This window comes from Brachyhypopomus gauderio, chromosome 20, assembly GCF_052324685.1.
Source record: "Brachyhypopomus gauderio isolate BG-103 chromosome 20, BGAUD_0.2, whole genome shotgun sequence".
NCBI classification, from domain to species: domain Eukaryota; kingdom Metazoa; phylum Chordata; class Actinopteri; order Gymnotiformes; family Hypopomidae; genus Brachyhypopomus; species Brachyhypopomus gauderio.
In genome coordinates, this window is record NC_135230.1 from 1908353 (window position 1) to 1927275 (window position 18923).

The window sequence follows — 18923 nt, forward strand, 5'->3', positions numbered from 1 at the left end:
AGTCAAATTTATTTATTTGCCGCTATTTACAACACGTTGTCGTAAAGCAGCTTTACAATTGTATGGGTCCAGATCCCTAATTAGCAAGCCAGAAGCAACAGTGGCTAGGAAAAACTCCCTATGATGGTGGGGATTAGGAAGAAACCTCGAGAGGACCAAGGCTCAAAAGGGAACCCACACTTCATTGGGCACCCTGCTAGCAGAAGTCCGTATTTGTAGTCCAAATGTAGTTCTATAGTTATATTTTGTAGTTTCCCAGGCCAAGTAGTCGCAGTCCCTTCAGTGCAGATGGAGAGCCTCCGGTAGGAGTTGGCATCAGTGTGTCCTCTTGTAGCAATGGCACATCCAACCCCGGCATCAGCACATCCACTGGCAAAGCCAGACCGTCTCTCAGGTGCTTGTATGGAATCGTGTTGGGTAAAGGCATGCAAAAAAGACATGCAATACAGGTTGAGTATGTGGACATCAATTTAAATAACTTGATTTAAACATACATAGCTCACGTGCCAGTGATTAGCATGTGGCTCCAGCAGGAGGGAGGGGAGGGGTTTAGAGGTGACCACAGTCATGAGGGCTCACTGAGACATTGCTTTCCAGTCAAGTCATTACCACAACTAAAGTGATGCCATGACACAGCTGGATGACAGCATCTACATCCCAGATTACGACGTCTGGGGCCTCCCGAGCCCCACACCTTCACAATTGGAATATTAACTGAAGGTGTGATTAAATAGGTGAGTCTAGATTTAGAGATTGGAACTGTCAGAATCTCGGATCGGAGCTGGAAGGCTATTCCATAACTGAGGGGCTTTAACACTAGGACTACCAGCATTTTCATACTCCCCTACTAGCTACCAAGAGCTCGTCAAAAGACGAGGTGCTGGATACCAGGCCATCCAGGCTTGTCCTTTGTTATGTATATGCAGCCATCTCCAGGTAGACGGGGGGAGGGGGGTGATAGTGGGAACTGTGTAGATCCATTGACTCAGATGGAGAAGAAAAAACCCTGGCCTCCCCTTGGGGTAGGAATGCCTCGGTGGTGGATGGGTGTTGTGTATGTGTGGGTACATATATGAGTGTGTTGCACATATGAGATATAGTGGCACATATAGTGGCAGTTTTTCAAAAGACAAAAACTATTTCAAATAAGGTAAAAAAAAAATCAGAGCTATTTTGACTAATTGACTGTGTGTCAAATGAAAGATGCGAATCAATAATGATGTCTATGCATTTTTGCAGTAGATTAAGGTGTTACTGAAAAGGCATCTAGGGTAAGAGGAATATCAGGCCAATTGCTTCTATCAGCTTTGGGTCCAAGAATCAACACCTCATTCTTGTCGAAAATTTGTAGAAGAAATTAGATGCCATCCAGTTTTGTATGTCTGTAGAGGATGCAGTTCTCAATTTTGAGAGTAGTATTAATATCATCCGGATTAGAAGATATATACAACTGAGTATCATATGCGAAGCAATGGAAGCTAATACCATGCCTATGAATGATTGTGCTCAGCAGTAGCATATACAATGAGAACAACATGGGGCCCAATACAGATCCTTGAGGGACACCATATTTTACCTTCGTACATTCTGAACATTCATTATTTACATGTACAAATTGGGAGCGATCTGTCAGGTAGGATCTGAACCATATTAAGAGATCATTTAGTACTTTTGTCTGTATCTTGTCTTATCAATGTGTCATTCCTAGTACTCTAACCCTAGACTATTTATACTTTGCACTGTTCTGTATTATATGTCACATTTACAATAAAACATATTCTTTTAAAGCTTGATCGTGCTATATAGATCAAATTTATTCAAACTTATTCTACACTGCAGGTTTCAGTCTTTGATTTTATTAATGAAAATTTTAAGTTTGTGACCATCATTTGTGTTACTTGGACACAGATTTTAGATTTCATAATAGATATAAAGACAATAAACTTAGCAAATTAAAATGGCTTGTCTACATACTAAGAAAGTTTAAATGTCTTATTTTTTCATTTTTGACAGTATTTTTAAAGACAACCTTAAAAATCATTTTGGAAGTTTAGGACAAGTGAATAATGATCTGGTGAAACTGCTAAAGACACAATGAGGTCAAAAATCATCACGTGTGGAGCACTCGTCCTTTCTGCTCTCTGCATAGGTAAGACACATATCTGCTAATATAAGAAACATCATTACAATTTTAGACTATGAGTGGCATATGTCAAATAACTAATTCTAATATGTTTAAAATTTGTACCCCAACCACAGTATCATGCAGTACACAAAGGTGCGTATATCTTTTAATATTTCTAAAAATAATGTTTTAATAATTCACATCAATAGAAAATAAACAGAAATATCATTACATTGGTGTCACATTGTTTCATGTTCCATATAAGGTCAGTAAAAAAATTAAATGGTATTATAAAAACCCTTCAACATCTTTTACTAATCCTCCCAATACCAGCACAATTACAAGCACAGGCGCAACCAGCAAGTCAACCAATGGCAACACTCCTTCAATTTCTTCTAGCATTCCTACAACAGCCAATACTACAACTACCATTAGACAAAATACCTCAACATCATCTCCATTTCCTACAAGAAGCAATAAAACAACTATGAGCAACATCCTTTCAACATCCTCTCTTGTTCCTACCGGCTCAAACACAACCAACAGCATCCCAACATCCTCTACTGTTGCTATGACTAACAGCAAAATAACAACCGATAGCAAAAGCCCTACATCTTCTGCAGTTGGTACCAATACTAGCAGTACAACAACTAGCAAAACTCCAACAAGTACCTCTCCAAGTACCATCACTACAACTACAACTAACAACATAACTTCAACATCCTCTACTATTCCTACCACCACACCATCATCATCTACTGCTACTACAACTACCAGGACAACTCCTACCTCTACTACCACCCCATCAACAACCTCTACTGCTATTACCACTAAGAGCACAACTCCAACCACTACCACAACTCCATCACCAATATTTCCTGTTTCTACCACTACGAGCACAACTTTTACCACTACCACCACACCATCAAAAAGCTCTCCTGCTACTACAACTAGCAGCACTATTCCTACCACTAGCACCACTCCATCGACAACCTCTCCTACTACTACCACTAGCAGCACTACTCCTACCATTACCACTACCCCATCAACAACCTCTCCTGCTACTACTACAAGCTCTACTCCTACTACTACCACCACCCCATCAACAACCTCTCCTGTTACTACTACTACAATCTCTACTCCTACTACTACCACTACCCCATCAACAACCTTTCCTACTACTACCACTAGCAGCACTACTCCTACAACTACCACCACCCCATCAACAAACTCTCCTACTACTACCACTAGCAGCACTACTCCTACCATTACCACTACCCCATCAACAACCTCTCCTGCTACTACTACAAGCTTTACTCCTACTACTACCACTACCCCATCAACAAACTCTCCTGCTACTACTACTAGCAGCACTGTTCCTACCACTACCACCACCCCATCAACAACCTCTCCTGCTACTACAACTAGCAGCACTATTCCTACCACTAATACCACCCCATCAACAACCTCTCCTGCTACTACCATTAGCAGCACTATTCCTACCACTACCACCACTCCATTGACAACCTCTCCTGCTACTACCACCACCAGCTCTACTCCTATTACTACCACCACCCCATCAACAACCTCTACTGCTTCTACCACTAGTAGCACGTCTCCTACCACTACCACCAGCCCATCAACAACCTCTCCTACTACTACCACTAGCAGCACTACTCCTACAACTACCACCACCCCATCAACAACCTCTCCTACTACTACCACTAGCAGCACTATTCCTACCACTACCACCACCCCATCAACAACATTTCCTGCTACTACTACAAGCTTTACTCCTACTACTACCACTACCCCATCAACAAACTCTCCTGCTACTACTACTAGCAGCACTGTTCCTACCACTACCACCACCCCATCAACAACCTATCCTGCTACTACAACTACCAGCACTATTCCTACCACTACTACCACCCCATCAAAAACCTCTCCTGCTACTACCACGAGCAGCACTATTCCTACCACTACCACCACTCCATTGACAACCTCTCCTGCTACTACCACCACCAGCTCTACTCCTATTACTACCACCACCCCATCAACAACCTCTACTGCTTCTACCACTAGCAGCACTATTCCTACAACTACCACCACCCCATCAACAACCTCTCCTGTTACTACTACTACAATCTCTACTCCTACCACTACAATCACCTCATCAACAACCCCTCCTGCTACTACCACTAGCAGCACTATTCCTACCACTACCACCACTCCATCAACAACCTCTCCTGCTACTACCACCACCAGCACTACTCCTACCTTTACCACCACCCCATCAACAACCTCTCCTGCTACTACAACTAGCAGCACTATTCCTACCACTACCACCACCCCATCAACATTCTCTCCTACTACTACCACTAGCAGCACTACTCCTACAACTACCACCACCCCATCAACAACCTCTCCTGTTACTACTACTACAATCTCTACTCCTACTACTACCACTACCCCATCACCAACCTCTCCTGCTACTACCACTAGCAGCACTATTCCTACCACTACCACCACTCCATCAACAACCTCTCCTGCTACTAAAACTAGCAGCACTATTCCTACCACTACCACCACCCCATCAACAACCTTGTCTACTACTACCACTAGCAGCACTACTCCTACAACTACCACCACCCCATCAACAACCTCTCCTGTTACTACTACTACAATCTCTACTCCTACTACTACCACTACCCCATCAACAACCTTTCCTACTACTACCACTAGCAGCACTACTCCTACAACTACCACCACCCCATCAACAACCTCTCCTGCTACTACCACTAGCAGCACTACTCCTACAACTACCACCACCCCATCAACAACCTCTCCTGTTACTACTACTACAATCTCTACTCCTACTACTACCACTACCCCATCAACAACCTTTCCTACTACTACCACTAGCAGCACTACACCTACAACTACCACCACCCCATCAACAACCTCTCCTACTACTACCACTAGCAGCACTACTCCTACCATTACCACTACCCCATCAACAACCTCTCCTGCTACTACTACAAGCTTTACTCCTACCACTACCACCACCCCATCAACAACCTCTCCTGCTACTACAACTAGCAGCACTATTCCTACCACTACTACCACCCCATCAACTACCTCTCCTGCTACTACCACTAGCAGCACTATTCCTACCATCACCACCACTCCATTGACAACCTCTCCTGCTACTACCACCACCAGCTCTACTCCTATTACTACCACCACCCCATCAACAACCTCTCCTGCTACTACCACTAGCAGCACTATTCCTACCACTACCACCACCCCATCAACAACCTCTCCTACTACTACCACTAGCAGCACTATTCCTACCACTACCACTACCCCATCAACAACCTCTCCTGCTACTACTACTACAAGCTCTACTCCTATTACTACGACCACCCCATCAACAACCTCTCCTGCTACTACAACTAGCAGCACTATCCCTACCACTACCACCAGCCCATCAACAACCTCTACTGCTACTACAACTAGCAGCACTACTCCTACCACTACCACCACCCCATCAACAACCTCTCCTGCTACTACCACTAGCAGCACTATTCCTACCATTACCACAACCCTATCAACAACCTCTACTACTACTACAAGCACTACTCCTTCCACAACCTCCACTCAATCGACAACCTCTACTGCTACTACAACTACCAGCACTACTCCTACCACTACCATCACCCCATCAACAACCTCTCCTACTACTACCACTAGCACCACTACTCCTACCACTCCCCAATCAACAGCCTCTCCTGCTACTACTACTACAAGCTCTACTCCTACTAGTACCACCACCCCATCAACAACCTCTACTGCTTCTACCACTAGCAGCACTTCTCCTACCACTACCACCAGCCCATCAACAACCTCTCCTACTACTACCACTAGCAGCACTACTCCTACAACTACCACCACCCCATCAACAACCTCTCCTGTTACTACTACTACAATCTCTACTCCTACCACAACCACCTCATCAACAACCCCTCCTGCTACTACCACTAGCAGCACTATTCCTACCACTACCACCACTCCATCAACAACCTCTCCTGCTACTACCACCACCAGCACTACTCCTACCTTTACCACCACCCCATCAACAACCTCTCCTGCTACTACCACTAGCAGCACTATTCCTACCACTACCACCACCCCATCAACAACCTCTACTGCTACTACCACTACAAGCACTATTCCTACCACTACCACCACACCATCAACAACCTCTCCTGCTACTACAACTAGCAGCATTATTCCTACAACTACCACCAGCCCATCAACAACCTCTACTTCTACTACAACTACCAGCACTGTTCCTACCACTACAACCACCCCATCAAAACCCTCTCCTGCTACATCCACTAGCAGCCCTATTCCTATCATAAACACCACCCCATCAACAACCTCTCCTGCTACTACAACTAGCAGCACTACTCCTACCACTACCACCACCCCATCAACAACCTTTCCTGCTACTACCACTAGCCGCACTACTCCTACAACTACCACCACCCCATCAACAACCTCTCCTGTTACTACTACTACAATCTCTACTCCTACTACTACCACTACCCCATCAACAACCTTTCCTACTACTACCACTAGCAGCACTACTCCTACAACTACCACCACCCCATCAACAACCTCTCCTACTACCACTAGCAGCACTACTCCTACCATTACCACTACCCCATCAACAACCTCTCCTGCTACTACTACAAGCTTTACTCCTACCACTACCACCACCCCATCAACAACCTCTCCTGCTACTACAACTAGCAGCACTATTCCTACCACTACTACCACCCCATCAACTACCTCTCCTGCTACTACCACTAGCAGCACTATTCCTACCATCACCACCACTCCATTGACAACCTCTCCTGCTACTACCACCACCAGCTCTACTCCTATTACTACCACCACCCCATCAACAACCTCTCCTGCTACTACCACTAGCAGCACTATTCCTACCACTACCACCACCCCATCAACAACCTCTCCTACTACTACCACTAGCAGCACTATTCCTACCATTACCACAACCCCTCCTGCCACTACCACTAGCAGCACTATTCCTACCACTACCACTACCCCATCAACAACCTCTCCTGCTACTACTACTACAAGCTCTACTCCTATTACTACGACCACCCCATCAACAACCTCTCCTGCTACTACAACTAGCAGCACTATCCCTACCACTACCACCAGCCCATCAACAACCTCTACTGCTACTACAACTAGCAGCACTACTCCTACCACTACCACCACCCCATCAACAACCTCTCCTACTACCACTAGCAGCACTACTCCTACCATTACCACTACCCCATCAACAACCTCTCCTGCTACTACTACAAGCTTTACTCCTACCACTACCACCACCCCATCAACAACCTCTCCTGCTACTACAACTAGCAGCACTATTCCTACCACTACTACCACCCCATCAACTACCTCTCCTGCTACTACCACTAGCAGCACTATTCCTACCACTACCACCACCCCATCAACAACCTCTCCTGCTACTACCACTAGCAGCACTATTCCTACCATTTCCACAACCCCTCCTGCCACTACCACTAGCAGCACTATTCCTACCACTACCTCTACCCCATCAACAACCTCTCCTGCTACTACTACTACAAGCTCTACTCCTATTACTACGACCACCCCATCAACAACCTCTCCTGCTACTACAACTAGCAACACTATTCCTACCACTACCACCAGCCCATCAACAACCTCTCCTGCTACTACTACTACAAGCTCTACTCCTATTACTACGACCACCCCATCAACAACCTCTCCTGCTACTACAACTAGCAGCACTATTCCTACCACTACCACCAGCCCATCAACAACCTCTACTGCTACTACAACTACCAGCACTGTTCCTACCACTTCAACCACCCCATCAAAAACCTCTCCTGCTACATCCACTAGCAGCCCTATTCCTATCATAAACACCACCCCATCAACAACCTCTCCTGCTACTACAACTAGCAGCACTATTCCTACCACTACTACCACCCCATCAACTACCTCTCCTGCTACTACCACTAGCAGCACTACTCCTACAACTACCACCACCCCATCAACAACCTCTCCTGTTACTACTACTACAATCTCTACTCCTACCACAACCACCTCATCAACAACCCCTCCTGCTACTACCACTAGCAGCACTATTCCTACCACTACCACCACTCCATCAACAACCTCTCCTGCTACTACCACCACCAGCACTACTCCTACCTTTACCACCACCCCATCAACAACCTCTCCTGCTACTACCACTAGCAGCACTATTCCTACCACTACCACCACCCCATCAACAACCTCTCCTGCTACTACCACTAGCAGCACTATTCCTACCACTACCACCACTCCATCAACAACCTCTCCTGCTACTACAACTAGCAGCACTAGTCCTACCACTACCACCACTCCATCAACCTCTCCTGCTACTACCACCACCAGCACTACTCCTACCTTTACCACCACCCCATCAACAACCTCTCCTGCTACTACAACTAGCAGCACTATTCCTACAATTACCACAACCCCTTCTGCCACTACCACTAGCAGCACTATTCCTACCACTACCACTACCCCATCAACAACCTCTCCTGCTACAACTAGCAGCACTATTCCTACCACTACCACCAGCCCATCAACAACCTCTACTGCTACTACAACTACCAGCACTGTTCCTACCACTACCACCACACCATCAACAACCTCTCCTGCTACTACCACTAGCAGCACTACTCCTACAACTACCACCACCCCATCAACAACCTCTACTGCTACTACCACTACAAGCACTATTCCTACCACTACCACTACCCCATCAACAACCGCTCCTGCTACTACTACTACAAGCTCTACTCCTATTACTACGACCACCCCATCAACAACCTCTCCTGCTACAACAACTAGCAGCACTATTCCTACCACTACCACCAGCCCATCAACAACCTCTACTGCTACTACAACTACCAGCACTGTTCCTACCACTTCAACCACCCCATCAAAAACCTCTCCTGCTACATCCACTAGCAGCCCTATTCCTATCATAAACACCACCCCATCAACAACCTCTCCTGCTACAACAACTAGCAGCACTATTCCTACCACTACCACCACCCCATCAACAACCTCTCCTGCTACTACCACTAGTAGCACTATTCCTACCATTTCCACAACCTCTCCTGCTACTACCACTAGCAGCACTATTCCTACCACTACCACCACCCAATCAACAACCTCTCCTGCTACTACCACTAGTAGCACTATTCCTACCATTACCACAACCCCTTCTGCCACTACCACTAGCAGCACTACTCCTACAACTACCACCACCCCATCAACAACCTCTACTGCTACTACCACAACAAGCACTATTCCTACCACTACCACCACACCATCAACAACCTCTCCTGCTACTACCACTACTAGCACTATTCCTACCATTACCACAACCCCTCCTGCCACTACCACTAGCAGCACTATTCCTACCACTACCACTACTCCATCAACAACCTCTCCTGCTACTACTACTACAAGCTCTACTCCTACTACTACCACCACCCCATCAACAACCTCTCCTGCTACTAGCACTAGCAGCACTATTCCTACCACTACCACCACTCCATCAACAACCTCTCCTGCTACTACAACTAGCAGCACTATTCCTACCACTACCACCAGCCCATCAACAACCTCTACTGCTACTACAACTACCAGCACTGTTCCTACCACTTCAACCACCCCATCAAAAACCTCTCCGGCTACATCCACTAGCAGCCCTATTCCTATCATAAACACCACCCCATCAACAACCTCTCCTGATTCTACAACTAGCAGCACTACTCCTACCACTACCACCACCCCATCAACAACCTCTCCTGCTACTACCACTAGCAGCACTATTCCTACCACTACCACCACTCCATCAACAACCTCTCCTGCTACTACCACCACCAGCTCTACTCCTACATTTACCACCACCCCATCAACAACCTCTCCTACTACAACCAATAGCAGCACTACTCCTACCATTACCCCATCAACAACCTCTCCTGCTACTACCACTACAAGCACTACTCCTACAACTACCACCACCCGATCAACAACCTCTCCTGCTACTACAACTAGCAGCACTATTCCTACCACTACCACCACCCCATCAACAACCTCTCCTGCTACTACCACCACCAGCACTACTCCTACAACTACCACCACCCCATCAACAACCTCTACTGCTACTACCACTACTAGCACTACTCCTACAACTACCACCACCCCATCAACAACCTCTCCTGCTACTACAACTAGCAGCACTTTTCCTACCACTACCACCACCCCATCAACAACCCCTACTGCTACTACCACCCCAAGCACTACTCCTACCACTACCACCACCCCATCAACAACCTCTACTGCTACTACCACTCCCAGCACAACTCCTACCACCACCACCACCACATCAACAACCTCTACTGCTTCTACAACTAGCAGCACTATTCCTACCATTACCACCATCCCATCAACAACCTCTCCTGATACTACCACTAGCAGCACTACTCCTACAAGTACCACCACCCCATCAACAACCTCTCCTGCTACTACCACTAGCAGCACTATTCCTACCATTACCACAACCCCTCCTTCCACTACCACTAGCAGCACTATTCCTACCACTACCACCAGCCCATCAACAACCTCTACTGCTACTACAACTACGAGCACTGTTCCTACCACTACAAACACCCCATCAAAACCCTCTCCTGCTACATCCACTAGCAGCCCTATTCCTATCATAAACAACACCCCATCTACCACTACCACTAGTACTACCACTAGTAGCACTATTCCTATCATTACCACCACCCCATCAACAACCTTTCCTGCTACTACCACTAGCAGCACTATTCCTACCACTACCACCAGCCCATCAACAACTTCTCCTGCCACTTCCACTAGCAGCACTCCATTGACAACCTCTCCTGCTACTACCACCACCAGCACTACTCCTACCACTACCACAACCCCTTCAACAACCTCTCCTGCTTTTACCACTAGCAGCACTATTCCTACCATTACCACAACCCCTCCTGCCACTACCACTAGCAGCACTATTCCTACCACTACAACCACCCCGTCAACAACCTCTCCTGCTACTACCACTAGCAGCACTATGCGTACCACTACCACCACCCCATCAACAACCTCTACTGCTACTACCACTAGTAGCACAATTCCTACCACTACCATCACCCCATCAACATCTCCTGCTAGTACCACTACCAGCACTACTCCTACCTCTACAACCACCCCATCAACTACCTCTACTGCTACTACCACTACCCAATCAACAACCTCTCCTACTACTACCACTAGCAGCACTACTCCTACTACTACCACCACCCCATCAACAACCTCTACTGCTACTACCACTACAAGCACTACTCCTACAACTACCACCATCCCATCAACAACCTCTACTGCTACCACCACTACGCCATCAACAACCTCTACTACTACTACAAGCACTGCTCCTACTACTACCACCACCCCATCAACAACCTCTCCTGCTACTACCACTAGCAGCACTACTCCTACGACTACCACCACCCCATCAACAACCCCTACTGCTACTACCCCTACCAGCACTACTCCTACAACTACCACCACCCCATCAACAACCTCTATTACTACGACAAGCACTACTTCTACTGCTACCACCACCCCATCAACAACCTCTCCTGCTACTACTACTACAAGCACTGCTCCTACTACTACCACCACCCCATCAACAACCTCTCCTGCTACTACCACTAGCAGCACTACTCCTACGACTACCACCACCCCATCAACAACCCCTACTGCTACTACCCCTAACAGCACTACTCCTACCACTACCACCACCTCATCAACAACCTCTACTGCTACTACCACTAGCAGCACTACTCCTACGACTACCACCACCCCATCAACAACCCCTACTGCTACTACCCCTACCAGCACTACTCCTACAACTACCACCACCCCATCAACAACCTCTACTACTACGACAAGCACTACTTCTACTGCTACCACCACCCCATCAACAACCTCTCCTGCTACTACTACTACAAGCACTGCTCCTACTACTACCACCACCCCATCAACAACCTCTCCTGCTACTACCACTAGCAGCACTACTCCTACGACTACCACCACCCCATCAACAACCCCTACTGCTACTACCCCTAACAGCACTACTCCTACCACTACCACCACCTCATCAACAACCTCTACTGCTACTACTGCTACCACACCTTCATCCTCATCTATTGTTTCTTCTAATCCAAATAGCCCAGAGGTAATTAGAATTTCTTCTTGTCAGGTGATCATTCTTTTAGTTTTTATATACCAGCATAGTGATTTGCCTTTAATCCTGTTTTCTTCACAGGCCACAGCTGCAGAAGTAGCCAACATTCACCCTTTAACCAAAGCTATCATCCAGTCACTCGGCAACCAAAGCATCTTCCTGACAGAGGGACAGATACGCTCTGCACCTCCTGCTGTCATAAACAGTTCTTTGCCTATTCTCAGCAAGGTCATTGGCTGGAACCAAGGTCAGGCCAATGCACACGTCCAGAGTGTTGTTAGTGCAGGCTTCAGTGTAAGTGTACAGTACAGCATCACACGCAATACATGCTCCTTGCACCAGGGCCAGTGTAATTCTATAACAACCACTATTGGTTATCTTAGAGACATATTCTAACGGGATGTTTTGATTGATAGATCAACAGTGCCTCTGCCCTTCTGGCTCTGGGCACACTCATTGGAGGTGTTTCCACAGCAACCATGTCCAGCATTCCAACCTCTCAGCTTCACATTGTATCCCAGAATCCAACATTCGTCAACAACATTCTGACAGCACCAGTGATTCTGCAGGAGACATTTGTTCAGAAAGTATGCACACATACATGCACTCACACATACACACATTCTGAAACCTCTGTTGAACACCATTATTCCTGCCAGAAATATAAAAGAAATATGCACTCACACAATCAATACAGGAAACGTAAGCTACTGTAGCAATAATGAGGTGGGGGCGTCATGGCCCGGTGGTTAGGGAACTGGTCTTGTGACCGGAGGGTTGTGGGTTCGATTTCCAGACCTGAAGCCATGACTGAGGTGCCCCTGAGCAAGGCCCTTAACCCCTAATTGTTCACTTGTATAAAAATGAGATAAAAATGTAAGTCGCTCTGGATAAGGGCATCTGCCAATTGCCATAAATGTAATTGTAATGATTAATAATTTATTATTGTATAAGGGGCACTCTGGTTTGCTGGGAAATTTGTTTTCATAAGGCATAGGTGGATATCAACAATTTTATATTGCATAGAATGCATAAGGTCGACGACTTGGCTTAGGTTGAGAGAGCTCATTAACAAGTTATTAACTGAAGCATTGGAAGAAAAAACCAACTGAAGTTAACTATGAAACGGAAAATTCGACTGATTAAACCAACTGTCACGATGCGAGGATGCAGAGACGAGTAGAAGAGATAGTCAGTTTAATAAACAATGAGGCTTTACTGTGTGAGTAACGCTTTAGCCAACATTTAAAATAGTACGAACTTACAAAGACGAACATGGACTAACTGATACAATATTTACTTAACACATAATGAGCACCATGTGTGACACAATAGACCAGGGGTACTCAAATAGAAATGATGACGGGCCACATTTTATTTTTTCAATCACTGACGGGGCCAGTTATGGAGGAGGGGGGGGGGGGTAGCGAACGTAAACTGTCGATGGAGGGGGGGGGGGGGGGGTGAATGCATTTGGGCGTCTGCTACGTGTGTTGTTGCCATAAAGGCAATCCCCGGCATCGTCTTGAGATCGCGGTGCGCGATTTCAAAATAAGAGCGGATAGCGCGATTGAAAAAAAAGATTCCAAAAAAAAAAACACTTTTCAAAACAGCTCGCGGGCCAGAAATAGATAGCCCGTGGGCCGAATGTGGCCCGCGGGCCGCTATTTGAGTATGGGGGCGATACACTATCGAGACGGGTGAACAGTCACATGCATAGGAAGTACATATATAGACACGGACCACACATACAAACACCCAAAGGGAGGGGTCAGGGATTTTAATGAGACAAAACAATGGCCACAAACAGGGGCCCTCTTTTCTGGTGGAAGCTATAATTCCTCAAACCAAGGCCCTGATGAGTCTGATAAGAAGGGTTTTCTCAGTCCTGTGGGCCCAGTGTGTGGGTTTGGGAGTCATCCCAGGTCACCTAAGTAGGGTGTTGTTAGGGTTAGTCAAAGGTGAAACTCCAAGAGGGAATGTGAATAGTCATTCTCCTCTACGTTACCTAAGTGCATGTCGCAAGATACCAGTAGTACAAAAGTTGCCAGATACAATACAGTGATTCTCAACTGGTGGGTCACGACCCAAAAGTGGGTTGCGGACACATTCTGGGTGGGTCACAGCTTGTAAAAAATAATATATATATATATATATATATATATATATATATATATATATATATATATATATATATACTTGTCTTTATCTTGAAAAAAAGACAGACGCAAGCATCAAACATGCTAGGGTTCCAGACTGCGACTAAAATGGTCGTAATCGTTACCATAAATATGAATTTGCAAGTAGTATAATTATTTCACTTGCCAGTGGCGACGGGTGATACAACAGCATTTTTCTTATATGGGTGAGGATTTTTTGTCATTATAAAAATATCCACCATTTTCTTTTGAGTTTGTATTTTAAAAGTTAATCGATACGTTGTAGTTCCCACTCACGTGTTCGTCTCTGTTCATCAACAAATGCGGGAATCAGATCACTTATATGCATACAAGTAAACTGTGGTAAAGTTGGTTTCACGTTTGCATATTCGGAATTCTTTCTTCAATAACTATAGCATGACAGTATTAGCAAAAGTGCCAAAATATGCAAATTCATTTTTGGCAACCAAGACAAACATTTACAACTTTGTTTACGTCAGGAACGGACATATTTTAAATAGTAGACAACATGCTATTTTAAATGTATTACTGTCACCACTGCAACATCTAAGGCACCGTCTACAAATTAGCTTAACACGGATGCAAGTGGCATTCGTAAAGGCCCCAGAGCACTGCAATAATTTCAGTAGCTTTTAAACAGTCTATCCAAGACCACCAAAGAATTTGTAGTACATTAAGTGCATCATAAATAACAACCTGCAACTCAGAGATGAGTATTTATACCTTGCACCAATTTGTCATGGTCAGTTTTTGCATAAATATTTCATTAGAATTAAATGGTCCTTCATAAGTCAACAAAACGAGGTTGTTGATTAGGTTGCACTTAATGTACTATAACTTGTTTTATGCTCTTATGATGGACATTTAAAAAGTTATTATAAACTGTAGCAGTTGTAGACTGACCTCCACAAATTGATGCAAAGTAGGAATACCCATATGTGAGTTGTAGGTTGTTGTTTAGGATGCACTTAATATGTAACAATTTGTTTTATGATCATTTAAATGCTACTCTAAATATTTGCAGAAAAACAGAGTGCGCAGTGCTCTGGGGCCTTTACGACTGCCCCTTTCGTCCATGTTAAGGTCATTTGTAGATTGTGACAGTAGTACATTTAAAATACCATCTAATTCTGAACATGAAACCAACTTTCCACAGTTACAGGGAAGAGAAAGACATCAGTTATATTGGATGGCAGAGATCCTAAATAACAGCTGACCTGATGTGAGTGTTGCAATGTTTATTAGTTTGTATATTATGGCGCCTAGAAAAAGTTATTAGCACCTGATTTTTTCCTTTTGGCTACATTTGGCTATCTACTGGCTCCGTGATTTTTTTGTAATTTATTATAACATTTGTATTATATAAAAGTGGGTTGCGACTTAATGACCATGAGAATATGTGAATAAATAATCACTCAAATCACTTTCAGTTAAAGCAGTCACAACCTAGATGATCCCAATAAAACCATGTAGATAGTATATAATCCCAAATATATTAAAATAATTAATGTGCCTAAGACTGAGGCCAATAATTCCTCACATTGTTATGTAGATTTAGAGTTTTATTTGAATACAATATATAAATTCTGTAGTCAGACAAAAAAAAAAAAAACATTTACAAGTTAGTGAAGTAATGTCACTAATCACTATAGTTAATTAATCCAAGCTTTTCTTCTTTTGGTGAGAGTACAGCAGACATCAATTTCATAAATTGGGAGATCTACCGAGAACAGAGGGCTGATAATCTGAATGAATTAGGTTATTTGTGTGAATAAAGTAGCTGTCAAAGTCAAAGTCAAATTTATTTATATAGCACTTTTTACAACATGTCACAAAGCAGCTTTACAATCGTATGGGTCCAGAACCCTAATGAGCAAGCCAAAGGCGACAGTGGCGGGGAAAAACTCCCTATGATGGTGAGGATTATGAAGAAACCTCGGGAGGACCAAGACTCAAAAGGGAACCCATGCTCCATTGAGCGGCTTGCTAGCAGAAGTCCGTATTTGTGGTACAAAAGTAGTTCTATAGGTATAGTTGTAGTTCCAGGCCGAGTAGTCACAGTCCCTTCAGTGTAGATGATGAGCCTCAGGTAGGAGTTGGCATCAGCACGTCCTCTTGTAGCAATGCTGTCCTTGCATTTACCGTGTGTATGGAAAAAAATACTCTTTTAATCAAAGGCTGGCTACTAGTTAGACCAGACACGAACATCTTAAAAGCTTTTCTTGTAAAGTGAAAGTCTAAGTGTTTCTACCCCTGGATGTAGATTATCTCTGTAGACAAGAGAGTGGAGAATGTTCCAGATGTCCTGGCCTCATATATCCCTACTATGATGCTGGTGACTCTGAGGCCTGTAGAAGTTTCACTGATCAGCACAAAGTCCTGGAATAAAAAGCAGGTATAAAACATACACACTAACATGCTAAATAGATGTGGGTTATTTGTATTTTATTGTAATTACTTTTACACTAATACATGATGTAGTGCTTTCCAGCTGTGTTGGGCTTTGTGTAAAAACAAAATCAAATAAATATTCAAATATTTGTTGTTTTTTCTTTTGCTAGGCATCGGTCTTGTTTCACACAGTGGCCAGTGTCACCGATAACATGGAAAGGTAAGTTAAATCACACACACACACACACACCACACATCATCATCGTCATCATGATCAATGTTATCACACACACACACACTTAGCGTATTCATGCAACATGCGAGTCTGTGTATGACTCAGAGAAAGTTTCAAAGTGTGTGTGTTTTCTGTTTCCAGTTTGCCAGTGTCATTACTCCAGGGATTTTCCAGCACCTCAGTTCATGATTTCCCTGTATCAAAAGTCAAACAGGTGGTGAAAGCCTGTCGTCCACTTTCAGGCAGGAGTAAGGTCCCTCTGCAAGAATCACAGGTACACAGGCCGACATTCAGTCTGATATCAATAAGAACAGTACAGTAAATACACCTAAGACCATTCACCTTTGATAATGAGCTCAGCTTCAAATCACACATCATGACTACATGCAAGACAGCTTACTTTCATCTTCGGAACATCGCTAAGGTCCGAGATATGCTCTCTCCTGCTGACAGTGAAAAACTTGTCCATGCATTTATCACATCAAGGCTAGATTATTGTAACGCTGTTCTATCTGCTCTTCCAAAGAGCTCTATTTCGCACCTACAGCGAGTTCAGAACGCGGCTGCAAGGGTTCTGACCCGCAGGAGAAAGAGAGATCATATTACACCTGCACTCCACTCACTGCACTGGTTACCTGTCAGCTTTAGAATAGATTTTAAGGTTCTAGTCATGGTTTTTAAATGTCTTCATGGTCTTGCCCCTCTTTACCTAAGTGAAATGATGGTTAGATATGTTCCAGTCAGGTCTCTCAGGTCTTCAAACAGTAATCTACTGGTGATTCCTAAAAGCCGATTAAAGATTGGCGAGGGTGCTTTTAGCCACTATAGCCCAAAGCTCTGGAATTCTCTTCCTGAAGAGCTCAGAGGCATTTCATCCCTGAATAGTTTTAAGAGCAGCATAAAACATTCCTGTTTAGATCCACTTTTAGTTAAGAAACTCTATCTTAATAGTTTTATCTTATTTACTTTACTTCACTTTTTACTTTTTATGTTATTTTAATATTTTTATCTTTAATTTCTTTTAACATTTTCTTTTTGTCTTTTTGTCTTTGTCTTATCTCCTTTTAATGTTTCTTTTATTTATACTGTAAAGCACTTTGAGTTACATGTATGTATGAAAGGTGCTATACAAATAAAGATTATTATTATTATTATTATTATTATTATTAATAAACATTCAAGTTCAAACTGATGGTACACTGTAGCTGTGGTGATATTTTGGAGTAAATGACAGAGGAGGCCTGATGTAACAGTGGTATGTTAGTGATATATTATGTAATGATGTACCAGTGGTGTGTAATTGTGTACCAGTGGTGTGTAATTGTGTAACAGTGATGTTTAACAATGTAGCAGTGGTGTGTAACAGTGTACCAGTGGTGTGTAATGATGTACCAGTGGTGTGTAACAGTGTACCAGTGGTGTGTAATGATGTACCAGTGGTGTGTAATTGTGTAACAGTGGTGTTTAACAATGTAGCAGTGGTGTGTAACAGCAGTGTGAAATGGTGTAACAGTTGTGTGATTCACGATGTGTTCTGTACTGCAGCTGACCAGCATGTACAACTAT

General features: G+C 44.2%; 1 protein-coding gene across 1 annotated transcript; it reads left to right on the plus strand.

Annotated features, from left to right (window-relative positions):
* Positions 1-288: 288 nt before the first annotated feature.
* LOC143484588 (uncharacterized) lies at positions 289-18906 on the plus strand. The gene is made up of 12 exons (XM_076983397.1): positions 289-302; positions 3794-5096; positions 8427-8474; positions 8568-10283; positions 10896-12542; positions 12633-12845; positions 12968-13138; positions 16995-17126; positions 17293-17342; positions 17499-17631; positions 18708-18712; positions 18903-18906. The coding sequence occupies exons 1-12, from the start codon at positions 289-291 to the stop codon at positions 18904-18906; spliced, it is 5436 nt and encodes a 1811-aa protein (XP_076839512.1).
* The last annotated feature ends 17 nt before the right edge of the window (positions 18907-18923 follow it).

What these genes read in the sequence shown, in the direction of transcription:
- LOC143484588 (XM_076983397.1), top strand. An exon ending in CTAATCCAAATAGCCCAGAG is followed by an intron (nt 12,543 to 12,632) that starts GTAATTAGAATT and finishes TTTTCTTCACAG; the next exon opens with GCCACAGCTGCAGAAGTAGC. An exon ending in TTGTTAGTGCAGGCTTCAGT is followed by an intron (nt 12,846 to 12,967) that starts GTAAGTGTACAG and finishes TTTGATTGATAG; the next exon opens with ATCAACAGTGCCTCTGCCCT.